At 49.5% G+C, this 26,284-nt stretch overlaps 3 protein-coding genes across 4 annotated transcripts in view; 1 reads left to right on the top strand and 2 right to left on the bottom strand.

Annotated features, from left to right (window-relative positions):
- The window catches only part of RANBP10 (RAN binding protein 10), a 55,805-nt gene extending 53,577 nt beyond the window's left edge, over window positions 1-2,228 (bottom strand). The window contains exons 1-2 of one of the 2 annotated variants that reach the window (XM_087827537.1): window positions 1,979-2,228; window positions 1,090-1,201 (exon numbers count right to left, since the gene is read on the bottom strand). In XM_087827537.1, the coding sequence (XP_087683663.1) occupies window positions 1,090-1,201; window positions 1,979-2,213 (347 nt within the window). In that variant the 5' untranslated portion in view covers window positions 2,214-2,228. The remainder of the gene's footprint in view (window positions 1-1,089; window positions 1,202-1,978) is intronic. The other variant, XM_087827536.1, reaches the window with a different exon arrangement.
- A 594-nt stretch (window positions 2,229-2,822) lies between these two features.
- Window positions 2,823-18,767, top strand: TSNAXIP1 (translin associated factor X interacting protein 1). Its single transcript, XM_016200730.2, has 16 exons — window positions 2,823-2,869; window positions 6,261-6,360; window positions 11,874-11,989; window positions 12,137-12,263; window positions 13,843-13,936; window positions 14,928-15,124; window positions 15,508-15,643; window positions 16,070-16,239; window positions 16,320-16,479; window positions 16,566-16,696; window positions 16,842-16,967; window positions 17,115-17,267; window positions 17,371-17,480; window positions 17,678-17,804; window positions 17,905-18,011; window positions 18,206-18,767. Exons 1-16 carry the CDS (start codon window positions 2,823-2,825, stop codon window positions 18,444-18,446), a joined length of 2,142 nt encoding a protein of 713 aa, XP_016056216.1. The 3' UTR covers window positions 18,447-18,767.
- On the bottom strand, window positions 18,593-24,470 carry CENPT (centromere protein T). Its single transcript, XM_087827534.1, has 12 exons — window positions 24,324-24,470; window positions 23,097-23,187; window positions 22,870-22,957; window positions 22,665-22,761; window positions 22,240-22,539; window positions 21,875-22,023; window positions 21,046-21,231; window positions 20,430-20,747; window positions 20,072-20,162; window positions 19,308-19,484; window positions 19,116-19,220; window positions 18,593-19,037 (listed from the first exon to the last, which is right to left on the bottom strand). Exons 1-12 carry the CDS (start codon window positions 24,434-24,436, stop codon window positions 18,914-18,916), a joined length of 1,839 nt encoding a protein of 612 aa, XP_087683660.1. The 5' UTR covers window positions 24,437-24,470; the 3' UTR covers window positions 18,593-18,913.
- Window positions 24,471-26,284: the final 1,814 nt, after the last annotated feature.

Here is a 26,284-nt window from a genome sequence, read left to right as displayed (position 1 = left end):
ATTCTGGGGTTAAAAGCAGCTTAGATGCTGGCCTAGTTCCCCACAGTACAGATGCGGAAAGCCCCACAGTCTACCCATGATCACACAACCCTCTCAGGCAAGGACGTTACATCATTACTGAGAAAGCAGGCAAAGCTCTGACTCTGGCAGTCTTGCCCCCAGTATAGCCCTTTGGCACCACAAGGGGACACTTCCTAGGAGAGAAAAAGTATTCTGAATATTCAAAAACACACACTCAGTGTTGGCACAAAGGTCACGAGAGGTGTTGGCAAACTTCCCACACCAGACCTAAGGTCTGATGAGGAAAGCCTTTCCAAGACAGCTGCAATCATGTTATTTCATAACTCAGACACCTGATTTGTCACAATCATTGGGAAAAGGGAGACTGGGAGAAGAAAAAAGAAAAAAAGAAAAGAAAAATCTTCCCTTTGATTTCCTCTCTCTGCTTAGATCACCATAAAATAGGGAACCTCCCTAATGCTGACTTTAATGAGGGCCTTCCTAAAGCTGGTTCAACTGGTGTTCAAGTCCCTGGACAGAAAAACAAGTTTATGAGCAGCATAAAGTTACCTGATTCTGACCATGTGCATGCTGTTTACCCTGAGATGACAGGCCAATAGCTGCCACAGCTTTGATGAATACTGTGGAGACTCTATTATCCCTTTGAAGGCTACTGGGGCCTCTACATGACTAAGTGCCATAAAAAGGAACCTTGAATGCAGCAAGAATGTGAGAGGAGGATCACAAACACCACACTTCAGTAGGGGGAACCCCATTCTGAACGCTGAATTGTTAATGTAAACTTGTTACTTGTTTCCCTGGCCTGTGAGATATCTCATTACAACATTACTAAAGAGAAGTCCCCTCTTCTGCCTGCAATGCACCTACTTGCCATCAAGGGCTGATGCTTAGCCCAGGCCATGCCCACAGTCAGGTAACAGAAGCAGCCTACTATTCAACCCTCAGCAGCCCAGACCCATGTGGCTCAGCAGCTCACAATATTCACAAGTGTCACCCAGGAGACCTCAAACTCTGACCACAGGGAATAGTTTGGTGTTGGGGGAAAGAAGGTGGTAAGGAGGGGCTTACCCATCTCTTCCTTTGCTGACAATCTTCACTTCAAAGTAATAAATGCCACAGGCAGCAGGTATGGGGTGGGTGGCACGCACTGAGGCTGCATCTTTGTGATTTTTGCCATGACCTAGTTAGAGAGGGCAAGGAATAAATATCGGCACAAGGAAATGCAAATGGGAACCTCATTCTTTTCTGCTCCACGGCAACTTCACTCCTCCATGGCCAGAGGAAGCCCTTACATAGTCTAAGGAATAATTAGACAACTGAGCAAACAAACCTCCTACCTTTGGCTCACCTCCTCCTGAGAACAGCAACCCTGCCTGAGACTCTGTCTCCGGTGCAAACCAAAGGAGGGTACAGGCAATGTGGATACATGAGATTCCCCACTGCTGCCGGCAGTCTAGTCTCTCCAGAATGCAGGCAGCCCACCTGGGAGGCCAGGGGATGAGGAGGCAGCCCTGGAGGACACCCCCCCAAACTTTAGTACAGAACCCCAGGGTCAGTGTGGGAGTCTAGGAGCAAGCCCACGGGCCTCTGGCTATTGGAACAGATGTGACCTCCCCTTTCTTCAGACTCTGCTGAAACTAAGCAGTGGTGAAGAAGGACCCAGATGGAGTTGGAGCTATCCCAGGACAAGCAGGAAGGCCCTCAGGTGGAGGTTCCAACCCAGCACTGGGTCTGGTCACACCTGTTGCAGTTCTCTTGACATCGGGTGTCTCAGGGCAGAGCAGACTAGGACTCGACCCTCGGCCTGGTCAGCCCCACCACCCAGGACACCCGCAGGGGCTAAGGCCTAACTCGGAGCACAGGGCCGGGGAATGGACGTGATGGGGTAGGGGCTGGGCAGCACAGCCGCCCCACAGACGCTCTGGCATTTTCCCCCCGCGGCCAAACAGACTAATACCTTTGTAGTGGACGCGGAGGTTGCCCTGGGAGAGGCCGATGTAGTTATACTTGTCCTTGGGGCTCCAGGAGCGCGGCAGCGGCGTCTCGTGCTGGTTGACCGCGGGGTACAGGCGCTGCAGGCGCCGGCTCAGCTCCTGCTCCCCTGGGGACGGCAGCCCGCCCCCAGCTCCCCCGCCCGAGGAGTCTCCAGCCTGCGGGCTCCCAGCTCCCGGGTCCGCCGTAGCCGCCGCCATCTTGGAGGGAGCTGCTATTGTGTCACTGGAGGCGGGGAGGAGCGGGACCAGATCCGCCCCGCTCAGCCAATGACCGGCAAGTCTACCGGGGCCGCAGGGAAACCGAGTCCGAGTCCGGCACCTCTCTTTGGACACGGCCACGCCTCGCTATATTTCGAACTCTATATCCCACAATGCTGAGCGCCACAGAGGCGGACCAACTCGGGCCAGCCGGAACTTTGGGAAATGTAGTACAAAGCTGTTCAGCCATAAGCCAGTTTGGCCGAAACTTTGGATGACTGAGAACTACAATTCCCTTTTGCAACGCGGCTCTGGCCTCTCGGTTCAGCTCCCTCCCCCATGGCCTCTGTTCGTCCCCCTGCCTTGGTTCTGGTAGCTAGGGTTAAATCGGCTGTAGTGATTGATACTCAGGAGATCCCGCTCCTGGGTCTGAGTCCACTTTCGCTACTTGGCCTTCCTCCGAGTCGCCAGCACCAGGCGCGAGGGCGTGGCACAACCCTGACCCCGCCCGCGCCGCTGGCTGCTGGGGCCTGGTCGCCATGGTGACGGGTTGTACACTATCACAGCTTCCTGCGCTGCTGGCGCGGGAGGCTCGGCTGTCGGAGGGACATGGCCTGCCCTAAGCCACCGAGCTTCAGCTTCGCGACCACGTCGAGGTAGGCGCTGGCCGGGCAGAGGGCATAGAGGAGGACTTGAGTACAGAAAAAGAAATGGTACCTGATCCGGACCTCGGTACTTCCCGCCTCTGTCCATTGGTCTGGGGCTCCAGTCCCATGGGGTCCGTGGTGCAGAAACTGAAGCCCAATGACTTGTTCCAGTGACATTACTCGCTAGCAAAAAGACAGACGCACTTCATCATTAGTAACAGCCAGCTTGTTTGTATTGAGTGTATATTATGTGACAAGTGCTTTACATATCACATTTAACACAACCCTATGAGATAGTAATGTGACCACTTTACAAGTGAGGAAATAGAAGCCTGGAGAGATCACGTGTTTTACAAGTTTGTAAGTGGTAGAGGTAGGATTTGAATCCAGCCGTGTGAGACTGAACTGAACTCTTGCATAAATTGCCTCTTTACCCACCCTCTTATGACAAAGATGCTTGTCAAATTGGTGGCTGACTACAAGGAGACCAGGCACATTCCACATCCTCAGGGTAGCTCCTACCTGTATTCAGAGGTGTAACCTCTGAGCACTGAAAAATATAACAAGCTGTTAGCCAGGAAAACCACTAAGTATGCGGATTAAAACAAAGATTTTGGTAAATACTTTTCTAGTTTTAGGGAGAAGGCCCTTAAAGTCCCAGGCCTCTGCTTCTATATCTCAAATATGAGGATGATGAAGCCAAGCCCACATCACAAACATTCTTGGGAACATGTAGGCAGAATAGTTGATGCTCTCATAACAGCTTTTGCATATAATAAGCATTTGGTAAATGTTGAATGAATGTAGTTTCTCCCTTCTCGTTACCAAAGCAAAACCCCTGATCTCAACTAAACTCTAATCCTTCAAGGTCTGCTGCCTTGACAGAGAAAACCTACAAAAGTCAGGAAATTAAATGTCAATTTGATTATTTGATCCAAAGCTAAATGAATCTACAAGAACCAGACAGTAGGCTTGAGTGGTGTTAGCTAGCTACAAATGATTTCGGAAACTGCAGCCATGTTTGAAACGGACATGAAATAGAGGCAGAGAGTCCCATTCATTTTAAGAAGGAAGCATAATGTACCCCTAGCTGATTTTCTCAGTGGTTAGAGCATCCACCTGCGAACTGAAGGTTCCCGGGTTTGATTCCGGCCAAGGGCACCTGCCTCAGTTTCTGGCTCGATCCCCAGCCCTGGTGGGGGGTGTGCAGGAGTCAACAAATTGATGTGTCTCTCTCACATCAATGTCTCTCTCTCTTTCTCTCTCCCACTTTCTCTGAGAAGCAATGGAAAAAATACCCTTGGGTGAGGGTTAAAAAAAAAAGGAAGCATAATGCAATTGCTGAGGCTGAATTTGGAGGCAGTACAAAACATCATTCCTTCCTATCCATATTCTTCATTCACCAACATTTAATAATGTACATTGAGCCAGGTTCACTGTTTGCCTTAGAGGTACAGTGTAGGGTGTCCTCCAGCTCCTCTTAGAGCAGAGTCAGGGTGATGAAGGATAGGCCAGACCTTAGCACTATAGGTATGTTAGCAGGACCCTCTAAAAGGGACCTTTGAATTGTACATTTCCCTGGGGCAGGTTTCTCCTCCCCACTGGTTCTCTCCTTTTGTCCTCACATCCTGGGCACAGTGGCTTGGTGGATGGAACTCAGCACTTGAGTTCACTCAATACCAGGACATAGTTACCCCCTGACAAACCCACTGCCTACCATTAGTAAAACAACTCTGTTTTCTCTCCCTTTGAAGTAGAAACATAGATGTCTGTTTCCTGTTTCACCTGAGAATTAGTATAAAATATTTAATATAATACTAAAGGAGCTTGGGGTGGTGAACATATAATACAATATACAGATGATGTATTATAGAATTGTACCCCTGAAACCTATATAATTTTACTAAGCAATGTCACCCCCAATAAATTCAATAAAATACTGAAGGAGCATCTTAAGCTTTTTGGATATAGTCTCTACCAGGTGTTTTTAAAATTATTATCTGCAAGTCTCCTTTTGACCGTTGTCTCCTTTGACATTCAAAACATCTGTTATATACTGAGCTTTTCCACTTGGCAACTTATCAGGATTTGGAGAGTTCCCCATAATTTTCTTGCTTACCTTGCTTTTATGTGGTAACTCCAACAGGGGCAAGAATAGAGTTTGGATAATTGATTAGTCTCGACAGGAAGATATTGATTTAACCCAGTGAGCAGTGGGGTTGATCTGCTGAATCCTGTCTCAAACCCATGAACATCTGGGCAAAAACCCTTCCTTTTCCACACCAGCTGCTTATTCGACATGGTTTGCACACACTTGTTTGCTTTAGAGGCAACAGAGGACTAGAGTTTGGGGTGTCACTGCTCCACAGAGTAGGACTGAGAAAGCCTGGGGCATGGTTTCCCAACTGGATTCATGTTACTGCTTTCAACTTGCCTGGAGTTTGAATAGCCCTAGTCTTACTCTTATGGACAAAGCCACTGAGTTTCAGAGGTTAAACCACACGCCCAAGGTCACCAGCTAGCAAGAGGAATGAAGACACAAGCCTATCTGGTTACATAAATCACCCCACCACCACCATGGATTGCTGGAATTACTTCCTCCTTTTGTTTCACCTAGATCTGCTGCTTACTGCTGCCCTCCCTGTTAACCCCCAAATGCCTTCCTAGCTTGAGCAAGGATGGTCTCTCCCAAGAGGCCTCGGAGTTAAACACCTCCTTAGGATTTACTTTTCTCCCATCCTGCTGTCATAATTAACATCTATAAAGCTCCTTGCTGCTTACAGACTATTTTTGCATATCTCTTTTGCTCTTATTTAAACTTCACAGCAACTTTGTGAGATAAGAAAAGCAAGGCTTGTCTCCGTTTCCTTTTCAGGAAACTAGGCTTAGAGAGGTTAAATGACTTGCCTATGGGGGGTTCTGTTGGAACTGCAGATGTCAGATCCCAGGCCCTATCAGCCAGTAAGTGGAGGATCGAGACTCCCACCCTGGCTTTTCGACCCCAGACCCTGTACTTCTTGTCCTATAGCACCTGCCTTTGATATTACACCCCCAGGGTATGCCAGTCACATACATGAAACTGTCATCTCAGCCACAGCTTAACACTGAATGAAAGTATAGGCCCACAGGGTTCCATGGGTTCATGGTGAGGGTGTCCTACCACTGCAGGAGTTGGTGAGACTCTGGTGATGAGAAGGTTTCTGGGAATGTAGGAAAGCGGTTTGGGCCCAGGGCCAGGAGTCTGTTGGCAACATCTGGGAATCTGGAGGCAGCACTTGGAAGACCCAGAGCCTGACTCTGAGGTCAGAGAAGGTCATGTCTTGTAGATCTGGGAAGGGTGGAAGTACTCTCCCCCCTCAGGGCTTTGTCACCCACCACTTTCTTCCCCTTCTCTATGCAGAACACACCTGCAGCCTTCAGGAGTGACCATAGATGTGCCCTTCCTAGCAGAAACCAGTAATACCCAGAAACGCAAGCTTTCTCAGAAACGGAAGACACTGGTTAGTGATGATATCCTGTTGGAACCCCAAATATCAGACCCCAGATATTATCTGCTTCCCTCTCTGCAATCTAAAAACACCACCCATCTGAAACATGCGCCATCAAATGGCCTCTCCCATCAGGGGAGTGTAGCTCACAGACGCCAGGGTCACCAGGTCTGGGGTGAGAAAGTGCACACTTGCCACACCTCATCTCAGACTCCTCAGCAGAGAGAGAGGCTCAGCCTGTGCCCGTGGAAACCCTTTACCTGCAGTTCTGCATTCTGGAGTGGACCTCATTTCTTCATCCAGCCTGCCATGTGCCAGGCTCTGTGCCAGGTGCAGGGATGGTCCCACCAGATCTGCCAAGGTCCTTCAGGGCTGGGTATTTGAGTGGTTGGCTTATGTGTTCCATAAATGCTACAAGGAGGTGTGTGAAGGCAGGAGTAAAGGGATGCTCCTCCATTGCTTTTTGGGCTCTGGGTTGGAAGTAGAGACTCTTTACCAGCCTCAGGAAAGTTTCTCCCTCCATTTTTGTTTTTTAAAGTTTTTATATAAAAATGAATGCTGTCTTATTAAGTAATTTAGGGCTTTGTTGATATGATCATAAGATTGTTCTTTAATCAGTAAACAGCAGTTGTCCAAATGTCACATATGAAAAAAAACCTTTGAGCAAACTTATAACTCCAGCTCACAGCAGAGTACTGTGGACTGTGTGGTGGTTTTCCTCCTGTGAGTATGTCTTGTGTGGAGGATTTGGGGACACATGGACCACACACTTTGTGAGGTTGGGGACTCCCAACATGGGGACCGTGACTCCCGGGAGGTAAAGGGGGGTAGTATGGATTCTGTGGGGAGACCAAGTACAGCCACGGCCCCACAAGACCCAGTGACTTGGGACACCCACTCCCAGTTCCCCCTCAGCTCCCACCTCCTCACTGGACCTGGGGGGTCCCGCTCTTTCGTTCCCTATCTTCTGCACTGCGGCTGCTACTCTGCGCTTAACCACCAGGGGGCATTGTTCCCCTCCACTCCCGGGCCGCCCTTCCCGCTTTTCACCTGCAGGGGGAAGCAGAGAGAATGAAGCACCCGGAACCTCTCCTCCCAGCTACCAGCTTTGGAGGCCTTCCCAGCTGTTAATAACCAGGCCAGGAAGCAGCACATGCCCAGGAATCAAAGTAGGGTGGCCACGTTTTCTCCTGGCAGAAATGTCAGAACACGAAGACTGGCCTCTGAAAATGTGAAAACCTTTTTAACTCACCAGGGTTAGGCGTTTCTTTGAGAACTACCCTGGTGTCTTCCAGGGTAACTTTGCACTTTTGTAAGAATCACATCAATTTTGATAGTCTTTCAAAAAAGCTTTTTCTGGATTGATTTTTAAGTTTGGCTTCTCTCATTTTTCCAGTTTGTCTATGTCTACTTTTGTTTCCTGTTTTAACAAAATGTATTATAGTTCCTTTTCAAGCAACCACAAGCTTAAGGCTTTCTTTCTTTTCTTTTCAACTTTATTTATTTTTTAAATCTTCATCTGAGGACTTGGTTAGACAGAGGAAGGGAGGAAGAGAGAGAGAGAATTATTGATGTGAGAGGGAAACATTTATCAGTTGCCTTCTGTAGGTGCCCCAAACACAGATCAAACCTGCAATCCAGGTATGTGCCCTGACTGGGAATTGAACTGGCAACCTTTTGGCGCATAGGATGATGCTCAACCAACTGAGCCACTCCGGCTGGGCAAGGCTTTCTTTCTTAATAGCAAAAGGATTTTAAGCAATTAAAATAAATACCTGTGAGTGCTTCTCTGATCATATCCCAAACATTTTGAACATGTAATTTCAATATTTTTATAACACTTTGTATTTTTTTATTAAGAACTGATGTTTATTTTTTAATCCTCACCTGAGCATATTTTTTCCATTGCTTTTCAGGGAGAGTGGAAGGGGGGGAGAGAGAGAGAGACAGAGACAGAGACAGAGAGAGGGAGGAGGAGGGAGAGGGAGAGAGAAACATCAATGTGAGAGAGACACATAGACCGGTTGTCCCAACCAGGGCTGGGGATCGAGCCTATAACCAAGGTAGGTACCCTTGGCTGGGATTAAACCTGGGACCCTTCAGTCTGCAGGTCAACGCTCTAACCACTGAGCCAGACCTGCTAGGGCTATATTTTTATTTTAAGTAATAAATGGGTCAGGAAAAATATGAATTTATTTTAAAATTTCTAACTGGTCAAATTTTTTAGAGGTATATGTATATTGTCTGTTTCTATTTTCATTGCATTGTGTCAGCAAATGCAAAGTACAGTTGACCCTTGAATAACATGAGTTAGAAGTGCACAGGTCCACTTATATGTAGATTTTTTTTCAATAAATATATTGGAAAAATTTTTGGAGATTTGCATCAATTTGAAAAAACTCAGACAAACCTTTGATTTTCTTAACTTTTTTTTTCTCTAGCTTACTTTATTGTAAGAATACATTACAGCCCAGCCAGCGTGGCCCAGAGGTTGATCCAGGAGATCGAGGTTCGATTCCTGGTCAGGGCACATGCCTGGGTTGTGGGCTCTATCCCTAGTGGGAGGGCATGCAGGAGGCAGCCAATCAATGACTCTCTCATCACTGATGTTTCTCTCTCTCCCTCTCCCTTCCTCTCTCTGAAATCAATAAAGACATTAAAAAAAAAAGAAAAAAAAGAATACATCACATAATAGAAGAACATAAAATATGTGTTAATCAACTGTTTATGTTATCAGTAAGGCTCTTAGTAGTTAAGTTTTGGGGGAGTCAAAAGTTATATGTGGGTTTTTGACTGCATAGAGGTTGGTGACCATTGTTCAAAGGTCAACTGTATATAGTTTCTGGTTTTAAAATGTGTTAAGACCTTCTCTGTGGCCTATAATTTTTTTGTGTGTATATTAAAAGATTGTTCTTCTTTATTTCCATTTAATGTATGTTATAAATCTGTTCTTCTGCCATCAATTACATTTCTCTCAGCATTAGTGTCTTACCTTTTTCTGTTTGATGTAGCTTATTCTGATAGGAGGGATTTAAATTCCTTACTACAATTGTTTCATCTCTTTTTTCCCCCATTTTCATTTAGTCAGCAAATACGTGTTGATTCTCACTATGTGCCAGGCACTGGGGATACAGTGGTAAACAAAACAGACATAGTCTCTGTTTCTGAAAGAAGATGGGGGTGTGATGACGAGGAAGTGTGGGTGTCAGGCAGGAAGAGTATCAAGGAGAATCCCTGGGATGTTAAGGATGAGTAGTTAGGATAGAGCATTTTTGACCCAGGGAAAGCATGTGTAAACAGATATACCCAATGAGCAACATTTTTGGTTTTTTTATGTCTTTTATCCATGCTAAATTATTGTGCTCCCCTATATATTTATTCCGCATTATTTCCTGAGTACTACTTAAGACTGTGAAGAGTGAGACATACCATACCTTCAATTCTGGAGATAGAGCTAGATCAATCCAGACCCCCACAAGACTCTGGAGTCCTCCCTGGGATCTAGCAACATGGCTTACTATATAATTCCCAAAAATATTTAGGGAAAGAATGAATGATCCCAAGATTGAGATTAAACAAGTAGAACTAACAGAATGCAAAGAAGAGTCAAGGAGACTTTGGCATTTCCACACTGAGGAGAGCCAGGAGCCGGTTACCATTAGCCTGGAAGGACTTCTAGAACCTGGATATGTAGGGCATGGAAGGTAGGCCTGGCCCTTACATCCCAGAAGAACCTGGAGGCTGGGCTTAGGGCCACAGAGGAGGCTTTAATATTAAATTCAGTATTGAATTCAATAATTCAATTTTCTTTTATATTTGATAATATATATATTTAAATATATCTTTATTGATTTCAGGCAGAGGGAGAGAGAGAGATAGAAACATCAATGATGAGTCATTGATCGGCTGCTTCCTGCACGCCCCTTACTGGGGATCGAGCCCACAACCTAGGCATGTGCCCTGACTGGGAATCGAACCTTGATCCCCTCGATCATACATAGGTCAATGCTCAACCTCTGAGCCATGCTGGCCAGGCTTTCTTTTATGTTTGAAAGTAATTTATGTACATTGTAGAAAAGAAGATGTAGAGTTATAGACAAATAAGGACCCATGGACCTATCATTAGAGAATAATAATTGCTGATAACCTTTTGGATTATTTCCTCCATCTTTTCTGGTCTTTCATTTTACCTGTTTTTTCTCCTAATTTCAGGCTTTACTTAACTTTTAGAGCTATTGCCTTAGTATATTGTTCCATGTTTTACCTCTTTGTAAACATTTCATGGCTACATAACAATTTTCTATTTTTAGGCACTTAGGAGTTTTCTAATTTTGTCACAGTCATAGGAAGGCTTTGAGGGCTGCCCTTGTGCATAAAGCTGCTGCTCCATCTCTGTCCCTCTCTGCACTGGCTGCCGCAGCCAGCCTGCTCTAAATTCCTGCTGTTTCCCTGAAGTGTTGGTGCTATCCAGGCAGTTTTTGTGTCCACCACCCCCACCCCCACCCCCTCTCCCAGAGTGACCTCAGCTCCTCCCATGCACTCATTCAAGTTTTATTGAACATTACTAACACCATCACCTCCTCCTCTAAAATAACCAGCCACCCCTGGGCCCATGCTTTGGCTTTAGTCACTACCTGCTGACTTGTGATTAGCAGTTCCTTTGTCACCCCAGTCCAATCACACCCTCATTTTCCCTCATGTTCCTAGATCCCAGCAGGGGCTGGCATGCACTATGGACCGAGAAATGTTTGATGAACAAGCAGATGACTGAATGAGCTCTAGAAATGGGCTTCTCTGAGTCAGAGTCATTTTTTTCCTCCTCTGTTTTGTGTATTTCATGAAGAGGTTTAAAAAAAAAAGCCCATACATACTACTGCTTCCACTCCCTACTCCTGCTTAAGGTTCAAAATGAGATCCCATTCCTTCAGGGCACTCCTACCACCTTCCCGGTCTCCTTCCCCAGAGGGTAGAGCCCAGTCTCCTCCCAGGGCCCACAGCTCACCCTGCTGCCATCTCGACAGTCTTGTTTGTGTCAGTCCAGGCCTGAGGCTGGGCCTGCCCTCTTCTATCTCTGTCTCTTAGCTGTGTTATGGGGGCCTGGGCTGGTCCTGACCAGTACTCACATCTGTTTTCATAGCGTAGGTATCCAAAACAAACTGACATACCCACAGAAGAGAATAGCTCACCTTTGCTGAGTTCCTAGAAGGTGCCTGGGCCGGGTAACCCATCCTTTATGCTTTCTCATTGTATCCTCATATCAATGCAGTAAGATGGGAACTACAGCCATCCCCATTTTACAGATGCAGAAACAGAGGCTCAGAGAAGTTAAGCCTGTGGTCACACAGCTAATAAAGGAGACCTGGGGTTTAACTTAAGCCCTCTCTAATTCTGCAGCCCATCATCATAAGTACGAACTATATTAAGAGATGTTGGGGGGGAATCACAAGTGGAGGGAGGAGGGTGGAAAGCAGCACCAGGAAGGGGAGCAATGTTGCCATGGTAACACCACCTGTCCCTTCCTGCAGTCTTCTTGTCAGTCCTCCATTGGTGGCCACCTGTCCCCGTGGCCCACATACACCAGTGGCCAGACCATTCTGCATAATCGAAAGCCCTGTTCAGATGACTACTGGAAGAGAGCAGGGTAAGCCAGGGTCAGCTGGGTGGTGGACAGGCTGGTACAGACCCCACATGGGGCTCAGAGATAGTGCAGGGCTGGGGGTGTTGCCCCAGAGCAGGGGTGCAAGAGCCACATAGGGTATCCATTACAACAGCCCAACACCCCCTGCAGTAGCTGGCAGCAGCATCCCCTGGGCACTGCGAAGCCAAAGTATCTGGAGCAGCTAGAGAACTACCTACGCAAGGAGCTCCTTCTGCTGGACCTGAACACAAATCCTGCTCAGGAGCTGAGGCTGCAGGTCAGAGTCCCAAAATTACTGTAGGGAGGACAGAGGGAGGGGCGGGAAGAAACCTTACTCACTAGGACTGAACACTTCTGACCTTCAGGAGAAACCAGCCTCTCCCAGCTCTTTCGGGTTCCCTTTTCTGGTAAGAGAAACATGTTCTATGCCCAAGCCAGTGAGCAGGAAAGGCTGCCAGTATGGAACCAAAACTTCTGAGTCTTGAGTTTCAACTGAGCCAGGTGGACTGGGTGCTGTCTGCAGTCTTTTCAGCTGTGATCCCTAGTGCCCAGCTTGGGTCACTGGATATCAGTGAATGGAGCCTGAATCCTGGCAATTGGGCAAGCAGTGGTCCTACGGTGTCCACTATTACTGTGACAACAGCCCCAAGCTCCAGGAACTTAGCCCAGACACATAAAGAGAAAGAAATCTAGCCCTAGCTAGTTCGGCTCAGTAGTTAGAGCGTGGGCCCGTGGACAGAAGAGTCCTGGGTTCAATTCTGACCAAGTGCATGTACCACGGTTGTGGACTCAATCCCCAGCCCCAGTGGTCAGGGCGGGTGCGGGAGGCAACCAATCAATGAATCAATGTGTCTCTCTCACATCAATGTTTCTCTCTCTCTCTCTCTCTCTCTCTCTCTCTCTCTCTCTCTCTCTCTCTCTCTCTCTTCCACTCTCTGAAAAGCAATGGAAAAAATATCCTTGGGTGACGACTGAAAAAAAAACAAACAGAGAGAAATCTAGATGCAACTGGGATTCTGGTACACATTAGGGAGGGAATCACCAAATCCCTATTAAAACAGGGAGGATGATGGGGAATCCCTCATTTCTCACTTGTCACTGACAAAAGCATTTGCTAAGCACCATCTGAGTGCCAGGTCCTGGATGGGGCTTTACAGAAAAGCTCACAGGCTAAAAGTACTTCCCAACAAAGAAGCATACACTTGGAGGAGGCATATGGTTATGAAGTGGTGGGGCTGGGATTCAGGCTCAGGGCTGATTTGGGAGCCCATGCTCATTGCAGTATACAATGCTGCCTCCAAACCCTTCTTGTGTGTCTAAATGGGACAGGAGACCACACCTCCACTTGGAGGTAAGAATGCAAGGCCAGAGCCTTCTACCTCCTCCTGCCCCTACAGGACTGTAAGATGGGGGTGGGCAGGTGGGTTCTGGTGGGAGGCCAACTGAGGCACTGTGCATGGAGGCTGGCTGGCTGCCTGGAGAGCCAGAGAGGGGGCTCCAGTATAGAGTGGGGGAGGCCCTGACTTAGGTCATCTGCCAAGCCTCAGACAGCACCAAGAGAGACCTCTGGAGAGCAGTTGAAAGGAACAGAGCTACCCCTCAGCTCCCTGGCACTATGAGAGACTCTGGTGGTGCCTGGGCCATTTATTTGAATGTAGGTTGCCTGGCAGCTTCATGCTAGCACATTGTATGTGGGAAACGTATTTATATGTTTTACGTTGACTGGTAGTAGAGCGCGCAATAAAAACTACCCGCAAACAATGTGCTAGAATACTTCTAAGCCAAGTAAAGAAAAACTCAGGTCCCACTGAGGGTAGCAGCTATAGGTCAGGTGACAGGTTCCCTTTTCTTGCCAGCCTTACAGAGAGATCTTCGAGTTCTTCATAGAGGACTTCAAAACGTACAAGCCATTGCTATCCTCCATCAAGAATGCATATGAGGTGATGCTGGGTAAGACTGCAGCCTCCCTGTCTGGGCCCAGACTGGAAGAGGTAGAGAGGATCCTACCCTCACCTTTCGGGGCTCTGCAGCAGCGCTGGGGCAGCTAACAGCCTTAAGGTCACCAAGCCCTGCTTATCCTTTTTGTTTCCGCTGGGGCACCCCAGGGAACCTGACCACCTCCTATACTTGGGAAGCATGATGAGGCAGTATCTGTAGGAAATAGAGCATCTTTTCCATTGAGAGTGATCCCAGAAGGGAGGGAGTACCTCTGGGAAGAAGGACCCCCCCCTCCCAGGTGCCAGGCATGGTGCAGCTGCAGGACTAAAGGCCGTGGGGGAAAGGACATAGGTGAGACTCCAGTCATCATCTGGACTCTGCCCCTGATTTAAATTTTTTAAAAATATATCTTTATTGATTCCAGAGAAGAAGGGAGAGGGAGAGAGAAAAACATCAAGGATGAGTCATTGATTGGCTGCCTCCTGCACGCCCCCCACTGGAGATCGAGCCTGCAGCCCGGGCATGTGTCCTAACTGGGAATTAAACCACAATCTCCTGGATCCTAGGTTGACACTCAACTGCTGAGCCATGCCTGGCTGGGCTCTGCCCCTGGTTTATTTATTTTTATTTTTATTATTATTTTTAAACTTTTTATTTTTTTTATATATCTTTATTGATTTCAGAGAGAGGAAAGGAGAGGGAGAGAGAGAGATAGAAACATCAATGATGAGAGAGTCATCGATCGAGCCCACAACCGGGCATGGAACCCCGATCTCCTGGATCCTAGGTCGACGCTCAACTGCTGAGCCACGCCTGGCTGGGCTCTGCCCCTGGTTTAAAAGCAAGTGCAGAAAGGCCTTAAATAGGGGCCATGCTTTGACCAAGGCATGAGTAGACTCCTGGAGTTTGCAAGGGACATAGCCACTCACTATGACCTTAGAATCAGTTTCTCCTGGCTGTTCTCCAGGGCCCCAAAGGGTCTCTCCCACTTGTCCCTGCTTAGCCCACCAGAGGGAGAAGATTCGGGCTCTGGAACCCCTGAAGGCCAAGCTTGTCACGGTGAATGAGGACTGCAACGAAAGGATCTTGGCCATGAGGGCTGAAGAGAGATCTGAAATCTCCGTGCTGAAGAAAGAGAAGATGAATTTGCTAAAACTCATTGACAAAAAGAATGAGGAGAAGATCTCGTTGCAGAGTGAGGTAAAAGGGAACAGTACAGTAACCAACTCCCTGAATCCCTGCCACTCCCATCCCAGGAGTGACCCTAGGCCTTGGGCATTGAGGTGACTCCCTCCACACTTCTGCCTGGACTAACATACTGAGCCACCACCTCCCCAGAGCCCCTGCTACTTCCACACTCAGCCTTGGCTCAGCAATGGCTCAGTGTGGCCCCAAATGCCAGCAGAGTTCTGCTCCTTGCTGCCATACTTTCTCCACACATTGGCACTTTGCTGATTCTCAAGAATGGCCAGTTTCCCTCTTCCTCTAGCTTTCTTGTTCCCAGGCTGTGACGGGGCCACCCAGCATGCATCGCATCCCCTGTGGTGACTTAGCCCCTGACCATGCAGCCACTTCCCCAACAGGTGACTAAACTGAGGAAGAACTTGGCTGAGGAATATCTACGCTACCTCACTGAACGAGATGCCCGCAAGATCCTCATCGCAGACCTGAATGAGCTACGGTACCAGCGGGAAGACATGTCGCTAGCCCAGTCCCCAGGTAAGTCCGAGGTAGGTTTCTCTCTGGAGGAGGTGCTGCAGAGAAGTTGCTCTCATTACTCCCATTCATTCAACTCTCCTAATATCTGCTCATTTTGTGCCCATTCCTGATGAGAGATGTTCCTGCTGCCACCTGGGTCTGTGGATCTTCTGAGCTGAGAATCATAGACTCACTGCTTAAGTAGGAAACAATTTCTGGCAGCTGAAGCAGCCTAGACTCCCTAAGGGCAGGACAGACCTGGTACCCCTTGTCCTGGGCTTCTCTAAAGTTCTCAGCCATAGGCTGATAGCAACGTGGGAAAGACCTAGGGGTTCCCAAGCAGGGAGAGCAAAAGGACCTGAGATACACCCCAAGGGACACTCTAACCCTGCCCTGGGCTATAAGCCCCAGAGCCAGGGTGATTCGAGCTGCCAGGCCCCCTGGCAGGCATCTGGGGGGAGGACCCCATGAAGTTAACACTGGCTCTGAAGATGGCCCGGCAAGACCTGGCCCGCACACAGATGGAACTCAACACCATGAAGGCCAACTTTGGAGATGTGGTGCCCAGGAGGGACTTTGAAATGCAGGAGAAGACCAACAAGGATCTTCAGGAGCAGGTGCTGGTGGGCAGGCAGGCCAGGCAGGGTAGGGCAGGGTCATGCAGGTGGGCAGCAAGGACCAATTACCTTGCCCACAGCTGGAAAGCCTGAGAGATGACTATGAAGAGGTCCGAAAGGAGCATGAGATACTACTGCAGTTGCACATGAGCACGCTGAAGGAGCGGGACCAGTTTTATTCTGAGCTGCAGGAGATCCAGCGCACCTCCACACCACGGCCTGACTGGATCAAGTGTAAAGGTTATGATGGCCACTGAAGGTAATTGGGGCTGCAAGGACTGCTCAAGTGTGCAGTCTGGACTTCAGCTTCCTCTCTCCACCTGCAGAAGTGGTGGCTGGGGGCCCAGATCGCTGGCACATGCTGGCCAAGGGCAAGAACAGTGACCAGCTGGTGGATGTGCTCCTGGAGGAGATTGGCGAGGGGCTGCTCCGGGAGAAAGACTTCTTCCCTGGTCTGGTAGGGGATTCCCTGGGCTTGGGAGGCCTGCGGCCAGCCAGAATGGCTAGGCCTTGCCGCTAAGAAGACTTGAGGTTCTGGGGGAACCCTCTGGGGCTCTGCCTTGCTTGAGGATTCAGTGATGAGCTGATACTCTCCCTTCTAGGGCTATGAGGAATCCGTCCCCTCTTTCCTTCGGTTTGATGGCATGGTGGAGAACAAGAAGCCAACCAAGAAGGATGTGGTAAACCTCCTCAAGGATGCCTGGAAGGAACGTCTTGCTGAGGAGCAGGTCAGATCTCACCAGCCATCTGGCCAGGTGTGCCCTCTAGAGCTATGCGGGGGATGGGGGGGGATTCCCACAAGGTGCTAGGGAGCAGGGTGGAGGGCCAACCAACTGTGGGATGACTAATGAAGCAGTCTTTCCCCCACACTGCAGAAAGAGAATTTTCCAGATTTCTTCTTAAATTTCCTGGAGCGTCGCTTTGGTCCTACTGATGCCATGGCCTGGGCTTACACCATTTTTGAAAATATTAAGCTCTTCCGCTCCAACGAGATCATGAGTCAGTTCTATGCAATCTTGACGGAGAAGGTGAACTTGGGTATGGCCCTCCGCCCTTTGTCCCCAGCAGAGGCCAGCTCTGTCTCTACCCCTCCAAGAGGCAGCAAGTTAGTCAGTGCTTTCCTCCTTGCAGAGGAGTGAAAATGTGTACATCAAGCAGAAGGAGACAGTAACACAGCTGCTGAAGGAGATGACAAATGTTGACAGTCAAAATGAGGGGCTACTAACCATGGAGCAGTTAAGGTGAGAGGCTGCCAGGCCACCTCAAACTCCTGCCTGATATTCCCTCTGGCCAGGCTCCCAGATGTACAGGGGAAAGGGAGCCTGGTGGGAAGGGCCACAGCCTCAGTACTGGCTACTTTTGAGCAGTAGTGGGCTGGCAAAAGGGTGTAAGGAAATGGGTAGGCAGGCCTCAGCCAGGCCCTTGTGTTTCCTCACAGCACTGTTCTGAAGAGCAACTTCCCCTTGAAGAAGGAAGAGAAAATTCAGGAGCTGATGGAGGCAGGGGGCTGGCACACCAACAGCAGCAATGCAGACTTGCTGAACTACCGCTCATTGTTTATGGAGGTGGGTGGTTGATGGGGGACCAGGAACTTGCCCAGCCCTGCCCTAGTCTCTGCTAGACGCTAGCCCATGTACTATCACCCTGTCTTATGGCCCCTCCCAGGATGCGGAGGGCCAGAGTATGCCCTTTGTGCAAAAGCTGTGGGAACAGTACATGGATGAAAAGGATGAGTACTTAAAGGAGCTAAAGCAGGAGCTGGGCCTGGAACTGTGAGTGACCCTGGGGCCCTCAAGCCCATGTAGCCATAGGCAAGTCCCACAGGCTGGGCCACAGGGTGGCATCTCAAGTCCCTGTGTACTGAGCTTGCTGCTGGGCAGCAAGCCTAGCAGAAGGCACCTTGGGGTCTGGGGTGTTGGAGGGAGGTATCAAGGCTTATCTATCTCTCTATTTTCCTGTGGGGCAGCTCTGATGAAGTGACCCTACCCCAGGTACATGAGGCCCTGATGATCATTGATCCCAGCCTGGACAACCAGACCCTGAACAGCTATTTGAGCCAGGCCTTCCAGCTCCCTGTGACAGAACCCCCAGAGGATGGTGAGGAGAAGGAAGAAGACATTGTGTTACAGCTCCAGACTGTACTGGAGCGGCTTCATATGATCGACTTAAGGCGTAAGGGACCTCGGGAGCAGGAGCCTGTAAGCTAGGGCCACTATGGGCAGCTACCCCGGCCTTTTAGTATAAAATTGTTTGTCTGAACTCAAGCTATTCTCCAGGTTTATGCTGGGGAGTCAAGGGGAGAGGGCTGGTCCCTGCCTGACTGGCCCCAGGACATGTATCAAAACACAGCATATTCTGTTTGTGATACTTATTAATATGTTTTTATTGGTTTTCAAAGAGAAGAAGGGAGAGACAGAGACAGATAAAAACATCAATGATGAGAGAGAATCACTGAACAGCTGCCTCCTGCACGCCCCCTACTGGGGATCGAGCCTGCAACCGGGACACGTGTCCTGACAGGGAATTGAAATGTGATCACCTGGATCATAGGTCGATGCTCAACCTCTGGGCTACACCTGCTGGGCGTGATACTTTATTGATGATGGGGTGTGGTAAGGAGACCTGGAACAGTATGTGGGGCCAAGGGGACAGGGCAGGTGTCGAAGTCTGACCACTACTGGGCAGGGAAGACAGCATTGCCACTGAAAGCACAAGGGATGAGGAGCTGCCGGTACTCCAGGGGCAGGTGCCGCTCCACAAGCACGTGAAGGGAGATTTGGTCATTGACCAGGCCCTGCCTACAGCAGAAGACAGAGACAGACAGAATCAGCGCCAGCATTCCCACACATAGAACCTCCCTGCTTCCGTCCACTTACCTTCGCATCAGCAGCTCCAGGTCCTCTAGCCTCACAGTCTTGCGGCCAGCATGAGCAGCAAATACATCCAGGTCATCACAAAGACGCTGGAAATACTTGTCCAGGCTATCAAGAAGGTGGGGGTAGAACAGATTGAATAGACTGTTCATGATGTGAGGGGCTCCTCTCACCACCTGAGGGTCCAGGACTCACCACTTCTCCACCATCTCAAGAGCCTTCTTCTCCATGGGCATTTTAGCATAGAAGCTGAAGAGCTTAGCATAGTGGCTCAGTCCAGTCTTATAGGGATCTTGACGGAGTCTGGGGCCAGCAGTTTGGACCCTGGGAGGAAGCCTGGCTGATAGAGGCTCCAGAGGCTCTGAAGATAAGCTGGGGGTAGAAAAGAGCTGCTGCCTGAAGAGGCCCCTAATCAAAGATAGATCTTGCTGGCTCCTGCAAGGGCCAAGGGGCCCTTGTGTTCCTTGGTCAGCCTGGACCAACAGCTCCAACTATCTGCTGAGGGTGGGGGGAGGGGGAGGGGGACAAGGGGCCACATAGAGGCCTGGTTTCTCCTTGTGGCCCTGATGCTCCACAGTCTGGACCCAATGTCCCTGTCTAGCCTCATCAAACAATCTGGTACTTGCTTAGGTCCATGACCCTTAGGCCTCGGCATGGACATTCCCTCCCCTCAGCCCATTGCTGCCTGTCTGATTCTGCTAATCCTCCTTCATGAAACCTTTTCTGACTACATACTGACCTAGCCACTTCCCCTACCCAGGCTCTCTAAGCCCCTGGAAGCAGGCACCAGGAAAACAGATGTGGTGGTGGTGAGCCCCACCCAGCCCACCTAAGGGTGCTCTGGAGGGTAATCATCTGCATACCTGTAGGAAGAGGGATAACCCTGTGGTGCCCAATGCCAACCACAGTGCCTGCCCCTTCCCAAGGGGCCCATGTGGAACAAGGTCATGGGATCTTACACTGCAGTGCTCGTTGGTGGGGCTGGCTCAAGGAACTCAAGTTGCCTGGCCTGAGGAAACTCCGGGGTGCTGGAGGCCAACTCTGGACTTGCTGTAGAGAAAAGGCAGGGTTACCAGGAGCTCATACCTAACATCTCACACAACCCTGAAGGCCTACAGCCTCTTTGTCCTGTTCATCAAGGGCCCCATCTAGCTCTAGCCAGCCAAGCAAGGCGTACCTCAGTCTCCCTGGCCCAACACTACCTGTGCTCAGAAATACAACCCAGATAAGGCCCTCCTCCAAGGCCATGGACTGAACACAACTGTCACCTACCCACTCACCCCCTGATCCCAGCACTGGGCCCTTTACCTGTCCTACCTGCAATGTCCTTATCTCCTGAAGATACTTCTGGCTCCTTGGCCTCGGTAGTGCCCCAGGATCCCTCTGCTTCTATCACTTGTGTGTGTGTCTCAGGCTCTTCTGCTCTGGCAGATCCTTGTGCTCCTGCTGCCTCTTTCACTTCACTCACGCTTAAACTTTCTTCCATTAGTTCCTCTACCTCCTCACCAACTCCACCCTGTAAGGGCTCTAGTCCATCTTCTCCAGAGATACTATTGCTGGTGTTTGGGAAGCCATTAGTAAAGGCATCAACCTCCTCTGCCTTTCCTGCCAGAAGCTGGGCTGGTTTCCCAGGACCTGAATCAAGGGGAGAGAATACAGGCTAGAGAAGTAGTAGGCCAAGGCTGTAACTCTGAAAAGGGTAAAGATGTAATAGTAAAACCCAGCCTAGCATATTAAGAGAAGAAGGCCAGAGGCAGCCCCAAGTATTGGTTTAGAGTCTCCTGGTGTAACACTGACTCTACACATGGATGGAGGAGAGACCAACAGCCATGGGACTGAGGGGCACACATATGGACCCAAGGAGGGAAAACAACCAGTGCCAACTCTTGCCCAAGCTTGGCTTGTCTCTAGGTCACCTGCCCCACATACTCACTGTTGTTCTTCTGCATCCCAGGCCCACTGCTCCGTGTCCTGCGGCTGACAGTCCTTTCAGCAGAGAGAGAGGGACAGGGGAGGGAGTGATGCATACTGGGGGAACGGCCAATCAAAGGCTGGGAGAAAGGCTGGGTGTCCTCCAATACTGTGTCCGTTGGCAGGGTAGCAACAGGGGTCCTGTCACCTGAAGATCAAGGGCCAGATGGCACTCAGTATATTCCTGACCACCTGCTGCTATCCAGTCACTAGGGCCTGGCCATAAGGGGGGGCCCATAAGTCTATCCCAAGCAGCCTTCAGAGACAGAAGATTACACAGCACTCTAAGCCTTATCTCTGTAATACAACTCTCTGCTTACCTTCCTGCTCCTTAGCCTGGCATTCCCAGGCTCCACTGCTTGCCCCGCACAAACTGCTCATCCATGCCTCCACTCTCTACTTCTCCCTCTGCTCCCTCTGCTTGGAACCCTCCTCTTACCCTAGTGAACTTGTCTTCTGGAATCAGATTCCCAGGTCAGCTTGAATGGCCAGCTATCCTGAAACTTTGCCCCTTTCAACCTCTCAACAAACTCTAACCACCCATTTCCTATCCTCAGCCTTGTAGCTCAAGGATATGGGGTCCTGTAAGACCCTGAGGGACTAAGACTAGGTCCCACCAAGATAAGAAAACCTTATGGAAAGAAAGCAGAAACTCCTTATAGACCTGCTGGTCAGGCTTGTTCACTGTCCTTGACCCAATGAAGAGGGGAGCAACCCTGGACTCAGCAGCACCTCCTGTCATGGGGAGAGAGCTTTCCCCACAGGCTGAAAGAAGGAAATCTCAACCTTACCTGGAAGAGCCAAGGCCGCAGAAGTATCTTGCAGATCCTGCAAAAATGCACCCACATCTACAGCTCGGCGTGTTGGAGGTCTGCGGGCCAAACCAGGCCTCTGCACTGATTGTGTCAGGAGAGGTGTGGCAAAGGTCAGGTTGAGGGAGCTAGTGGGAGAGAGGAGGCACAAAGGAAAGTCAGCTACCTGAGGCCTAGCCCCCCACCCCTGATTTCTCCATCTGCCCTGGTGCTCTCATCTTTTAGAACACAGCTACCATGCAGTAAGGCTAAAACGCAGGGAGCAGTATGGCCAGAATCCATTCTAGTCAACACCCTCTCCCCCAAGCCTCTCCTCCACCAACCCCCAGAAAAGGGAATAGCACCTGGTGAGGGAGGAGGCACCAGCATTCCCATGAGACTCTGCAAGAGGACCTAAAAGAAGGAAATATAAGTTACCAGGCTCATGATAGCCCTCTCTCAGGCCTCCTAAGCCTCTACAGAAAACAGGGGAGAGAGGGTGGCCATAGGTGTTGTCCAGGGCCTCACCTTGGGGGACAGGCAGCCCCTGGTCCATTCCTTGCTGAAACTCTGACAATCTCAGCCTCTGCTTCCTCTTGCCAGAAGCCAGCTGACTTGGAGCCAGGGTTGTGGGAGGTTCGAGCTCAGGAAGTTGCAGCTCCAGGCTATAAGTATGGAGCTAATCTCAGACAGGCCAGGAAGCCCAAATATAGCTTTTAGGACCCCCAAAGAAGCCGCCTGATCAGAGCTGCCTAACAGCCCAGCTCCAAGGTGGGGATTCACTATGCACCTGCCCGGACTGCTTTCCTGGCTAGAGAACTGGACCATCTGCAGTACTGGCACTGGCTTCACCACTGACTCTGGCATAACCATGGAAGATTCTGGGGCTGTAAAAATAATAAGAAGGGGTGGGGCTAGCAGGGCAAGCTGCCCTGAATAAGGGGATACCATGGGACTGGTGTGTAACTCTGACCAGCAGACCAGTGCTCACTTACCAGTTAGTAGGATATTCTCAAGCAGAGTCCGGGGTGTTTGTTCCTTCAGATGTTCACTGGTTTGGATGTGGGCCAATCTGCCAATAGACTTTAGGCAAAAGCACCAAGCAAACAGTCTGTTCCTTTGCCTTGAGATTCCCTCATGGTGGGCTCAAGAACAGAGCTAGAACTTAGGGGTCCCTGGAGGCAGCCAGAGCCCTATAGTGGTGAGTGGAATGGGCACTTACCCTGGCTCTATGTGAATGCCGCCTGGCAGTTGTCTTTGTTTGGCTCCTCAACCTCATAGAGAAAGGCGTTTCAACCAGGGTTCTCTGGGCACTGTATAAAGATCGGTGGCTCTGAGAATTATGTAGTGAGGGGGAACTAGAGGATGCAGGGATGTGTCTTTATCAGGGATCTTGGCCTGAAGACTTTTTCCCTCAGGGCCAGGGACCCAGAAACCACTTGTCCTTCCCACAGCCTGTTCCCAGCTCTATGTCACTAGTGTTATGGATGAAAGGGAGCTGAAGAGGTATGGGATGAGAGAGAAAACAATGACCCAGTTAGAGAGAGGGGCTGAGGAAGTCACAGAGGTGACTTTGGCAGAAGTAGGGATTAGCCACACAGACAAGAGGAGTAATTGGAAGTGTATCCATTCCAGCCATTAAAATAACAATCTAAGAAAGAGACTTAAATATTTTTAAACCTTTTAAGTACTCATCAGGGTCTGACAGCAACCTCCACATGGGTCATTCTAGCCCTAGTCTCTCTAGTCCAAATCCCTCTCAGATTCCAGAACCACATAAATGTTCCCAGGGTACAGCTCCCACCTCATCAACATAGCTCTAAAACCTGTAATGAATGGCTTTCCATTGCCTATAAAGGAACTGCACTGCCGCAGTCTGGCAGATGCCAACTACCACACCCTCTGCACCATGAGCTCACCACAGCCTTCACCCGCTGACACTCCCACCAAGTCAGGCCAAATTCCTGTTCCCTAGCAAAGAACCTTTCCAGTTCCTGCCTCCCGTCTTCTACCAAGGCTGTGCTCCCCAGCTCCCTTCCCATCTTCCAGCTGGGCGCTACAAGGACAGTAGGACTGAATGTGCAGGGAAAGGAGGGACCACCTGGGAGGTAGTTCAGGGCAGATGTTTTGACACACCCTAGGCTGGTTTGGGGGAAAGTGGCCTAGAGAACTGGGCAGAAGGCCGGATTCTGAGCGCCTATCCTTCACTTCCAGGGGCGGACCATCTAAAACGCGGGCATAGTTGAACTCCTGGTGGCCTGAAGTCCCCGGGGTGAGGGCACAAACAGCTGACCCAAGCCCAGATAAGGGAGTAGCACCTGTTCTCGGAGCCTTGGGCTCCGCAACTCTCAGTTTCCTTCTCCAAACTGGGTCAGCGCTGGGTCACGCCGAGACCCCACCCGCCAGTGCCCTCCGGTTGCCCAGGTGCTCGGGCAGCGCCCTCACATACCCAGCCCGAGTACTCCGGGGTCGCCGCGGGGTGCGCGGGACCTCTGCATCCAGCACGCGCCGCAGCAGCGTACGTGTCGTAGGCTCGCTGTCAGAGACGTAGCTGTCCGCCATCGCCTCAGCCGTCCGCCTCCCAACTGCTGGGGGAGCCGGAGCTGCGGCCTTCCCGCCGCCGAGTTTAAGCCTATTCTCGCGAGGCTGCCGCACAGCTCCACGGGAATTGCAGTTCCAGCCCCAGCGCCCGGCGCGGGGCGTGTACTACGGTGGCTGCAAACTCTGAATTTGGAGGCAGGTTTACCTGGGAGCGATCCTGGACAAGTGTGTGCGGCCAGTCGAAGGCTGGTTTCCTCATCTGTAAGTTGAGGATGATACCCACCTAATAACAGGCTTTAAGAGATTCAATAATATAATGTTTAACTCAGGATCTGACATATACTAAGTCAGGCCATCAATAAATAGTGGTCACTATTATTAGAATATCTCTCATTCCCATCTCCCTCTCCGAAGGTAAGGAGAAACACTTGGGGGGAGGAAAAATAAAATCATCCTATATGTAATTTGGTCAGATTTGCATTTGTAAAGACCACTCTGTCTGTAGGCTCATTATCTATCAAAAGAGACCAGTTTGCAGGCTCAGAGGCTAGTGGGCTGTTTGTGACCCATCAGAGATGTTATGATCCCCAAACGTGCCCACAAAAGTTCTGTTGATGCTGGAGACTCTATTACTACATTTTTCACCTTGACAGCCCCCTCCCCTTCATAAATTTTCATGGGAACTGATGTAGAACTTGAGTTCTGAGTCTCCCATGTTGTTCTCCTTATGTTCCTAGATCAGGTGTAAAGTATCAGTTACTCAGACAGGCATGGATATATTTGTGCTTCTGTCTAAAAATAAAGCAGAGTCCAGTGGTGTGGCTCAGTGGTTGAGTGTGGACCCATGAATCAGATCACAGTTCTATTCCGGGTCAGGGCACATGCCAAGGGTTGCAGGCTGGATCCCCAGTAGGAGGCTTGCAGGAGGCAGTCAATGACTCATTACTGATGTTTCTAACTGTCTTCCTCTCTTTGAAATAAACACATATTTTTAAAAGAGAAAAAAATAGCCTGGCTGGGCGTGGCTCAGCGGTTGAGCCCCTACCTGGGATCCAGGTGATCAGGGTTCGATTCCCAGTCAGGGCACATGCCTGGGTTGTGGGCTCGATCAACAACTCTCTTATCATTGATGTTTCTGTCTCTCTCCCTCTCCTTCCCTTTCTCTGAAATCCATAAAGATATATTTTTTTAAAAAAATTTAAAAAAAAGTTAAAAGAGAAAAAAATAAAGGAAAAAAACTAGATTCTTGCTTCTCAAAATAAGAGAACTGCAGAGGTAAGCGTATCAATATTTCTTGTCCGTTAGATCTGACCTCTGCTATCTCATTGAATTTGCTAGCCCTTTGCAGGCACATTTCCATGGTCACCATGAAGCACCTAAGGGCAATATTTACTTATTTCTATTTTGTTATTTATTATAAAGTCTTGAACTGGATAATATGGAAAAAACACAAAAATCTTTTCAAAACAGTGAGACACAAACTTACTTTTGCATGGTATTATTCTATGTACCTACATAATTGACTAAACTTTTTATTTACTACTTGTTTAAAAAAAACACTGGGCTCATGAAGTGAGGGAAGGAGGAAGGAGAGATTGGCAAAGGCCGGACCACGTGAGGTCTCACAGGCTCTGTAAAGGAGTTTGGGCATTATTCTAAATACCATAGGCGACTGGAAGAATTTAAGCAGAGGCATTACATAATCATATTTTCTTTGGCAGCCGCAGGAATAACAATGTAGGGGAGGCAAGATTGGAAGTAGGGAGACATGTGACACGGTCTTGCCTTTCTCCAGAAGTGACAAGATAAAGGGTGGGCAGGATAATGGGGTGGGGAGAAAGCCATGCATTCCAGATATGTTTTGAGTAG

The sequence above is a fragment of the Miniopterus natalensis genome, chromosome 18, assembly GCF_054644295.1.
Source record: "Miniopterus natalensis isolate mMinNat1 chromosome 18, mMinNat1.hap1, whole genome shotgun sequence".
Classification (NCBI taxonomy): domain Eukaryota; kingdom Metazoa; phylum Chordata; class Mammalia; order Chiroptera; family Miniopteridae; genus Miniopterus; species Miniopterus natalensis.
Note: the sequence above shows the minus strand (reverse complement) of the source record. Positions and strands in the feature narration are given on the sequence as shown.

Bases quoted from the DNA above. Each gene is read 5' to 3' on its own strand.
- CENPT (XM_087827534.1), bottom strand. From the start codon at position 24,436: ATGGCGGACAGCTACGTCTCTGACAGCGAGCCTACGACACGTACGCTG. The intron at 20,163-20,429 runs GTAGGACAGGTA...TTTTCTCTACAG, and splicing joins AGGAGATAAGGACATTGCAG to CAAGTCCAGAGTTGGCCTCC. The intron at 19,485-20,071 runs GTAAGATCCCAT...TTCTACCCCCAG, and splicing joins CCACCAACGAGCACTGCAGT to CTTATCTTCAGAGCCTCTGG.
- TSNAXIP1 (XM_016200730.2), top strand. From the start codon at position 2,823: ATGGCCTGCCCTAAGCCACCGAGCTTCAGCTTCGCGACCACGTCGAG. The intron at 2,870-6,260 runs GTAGGCGCTGGC...TTCTCTATGCAG, and splicing joins AGCTTCGCGACCACGTCGAG to AACACACCTGCAGCCTTCAG. The intron at 17,805-17,904 runs GTGGGTGGTTGA...GGCCCCTCCCAG, and splicing joins ACCGCTCATTGTTTATGGAG to GATGCGGAGGGCCAGAGTAT.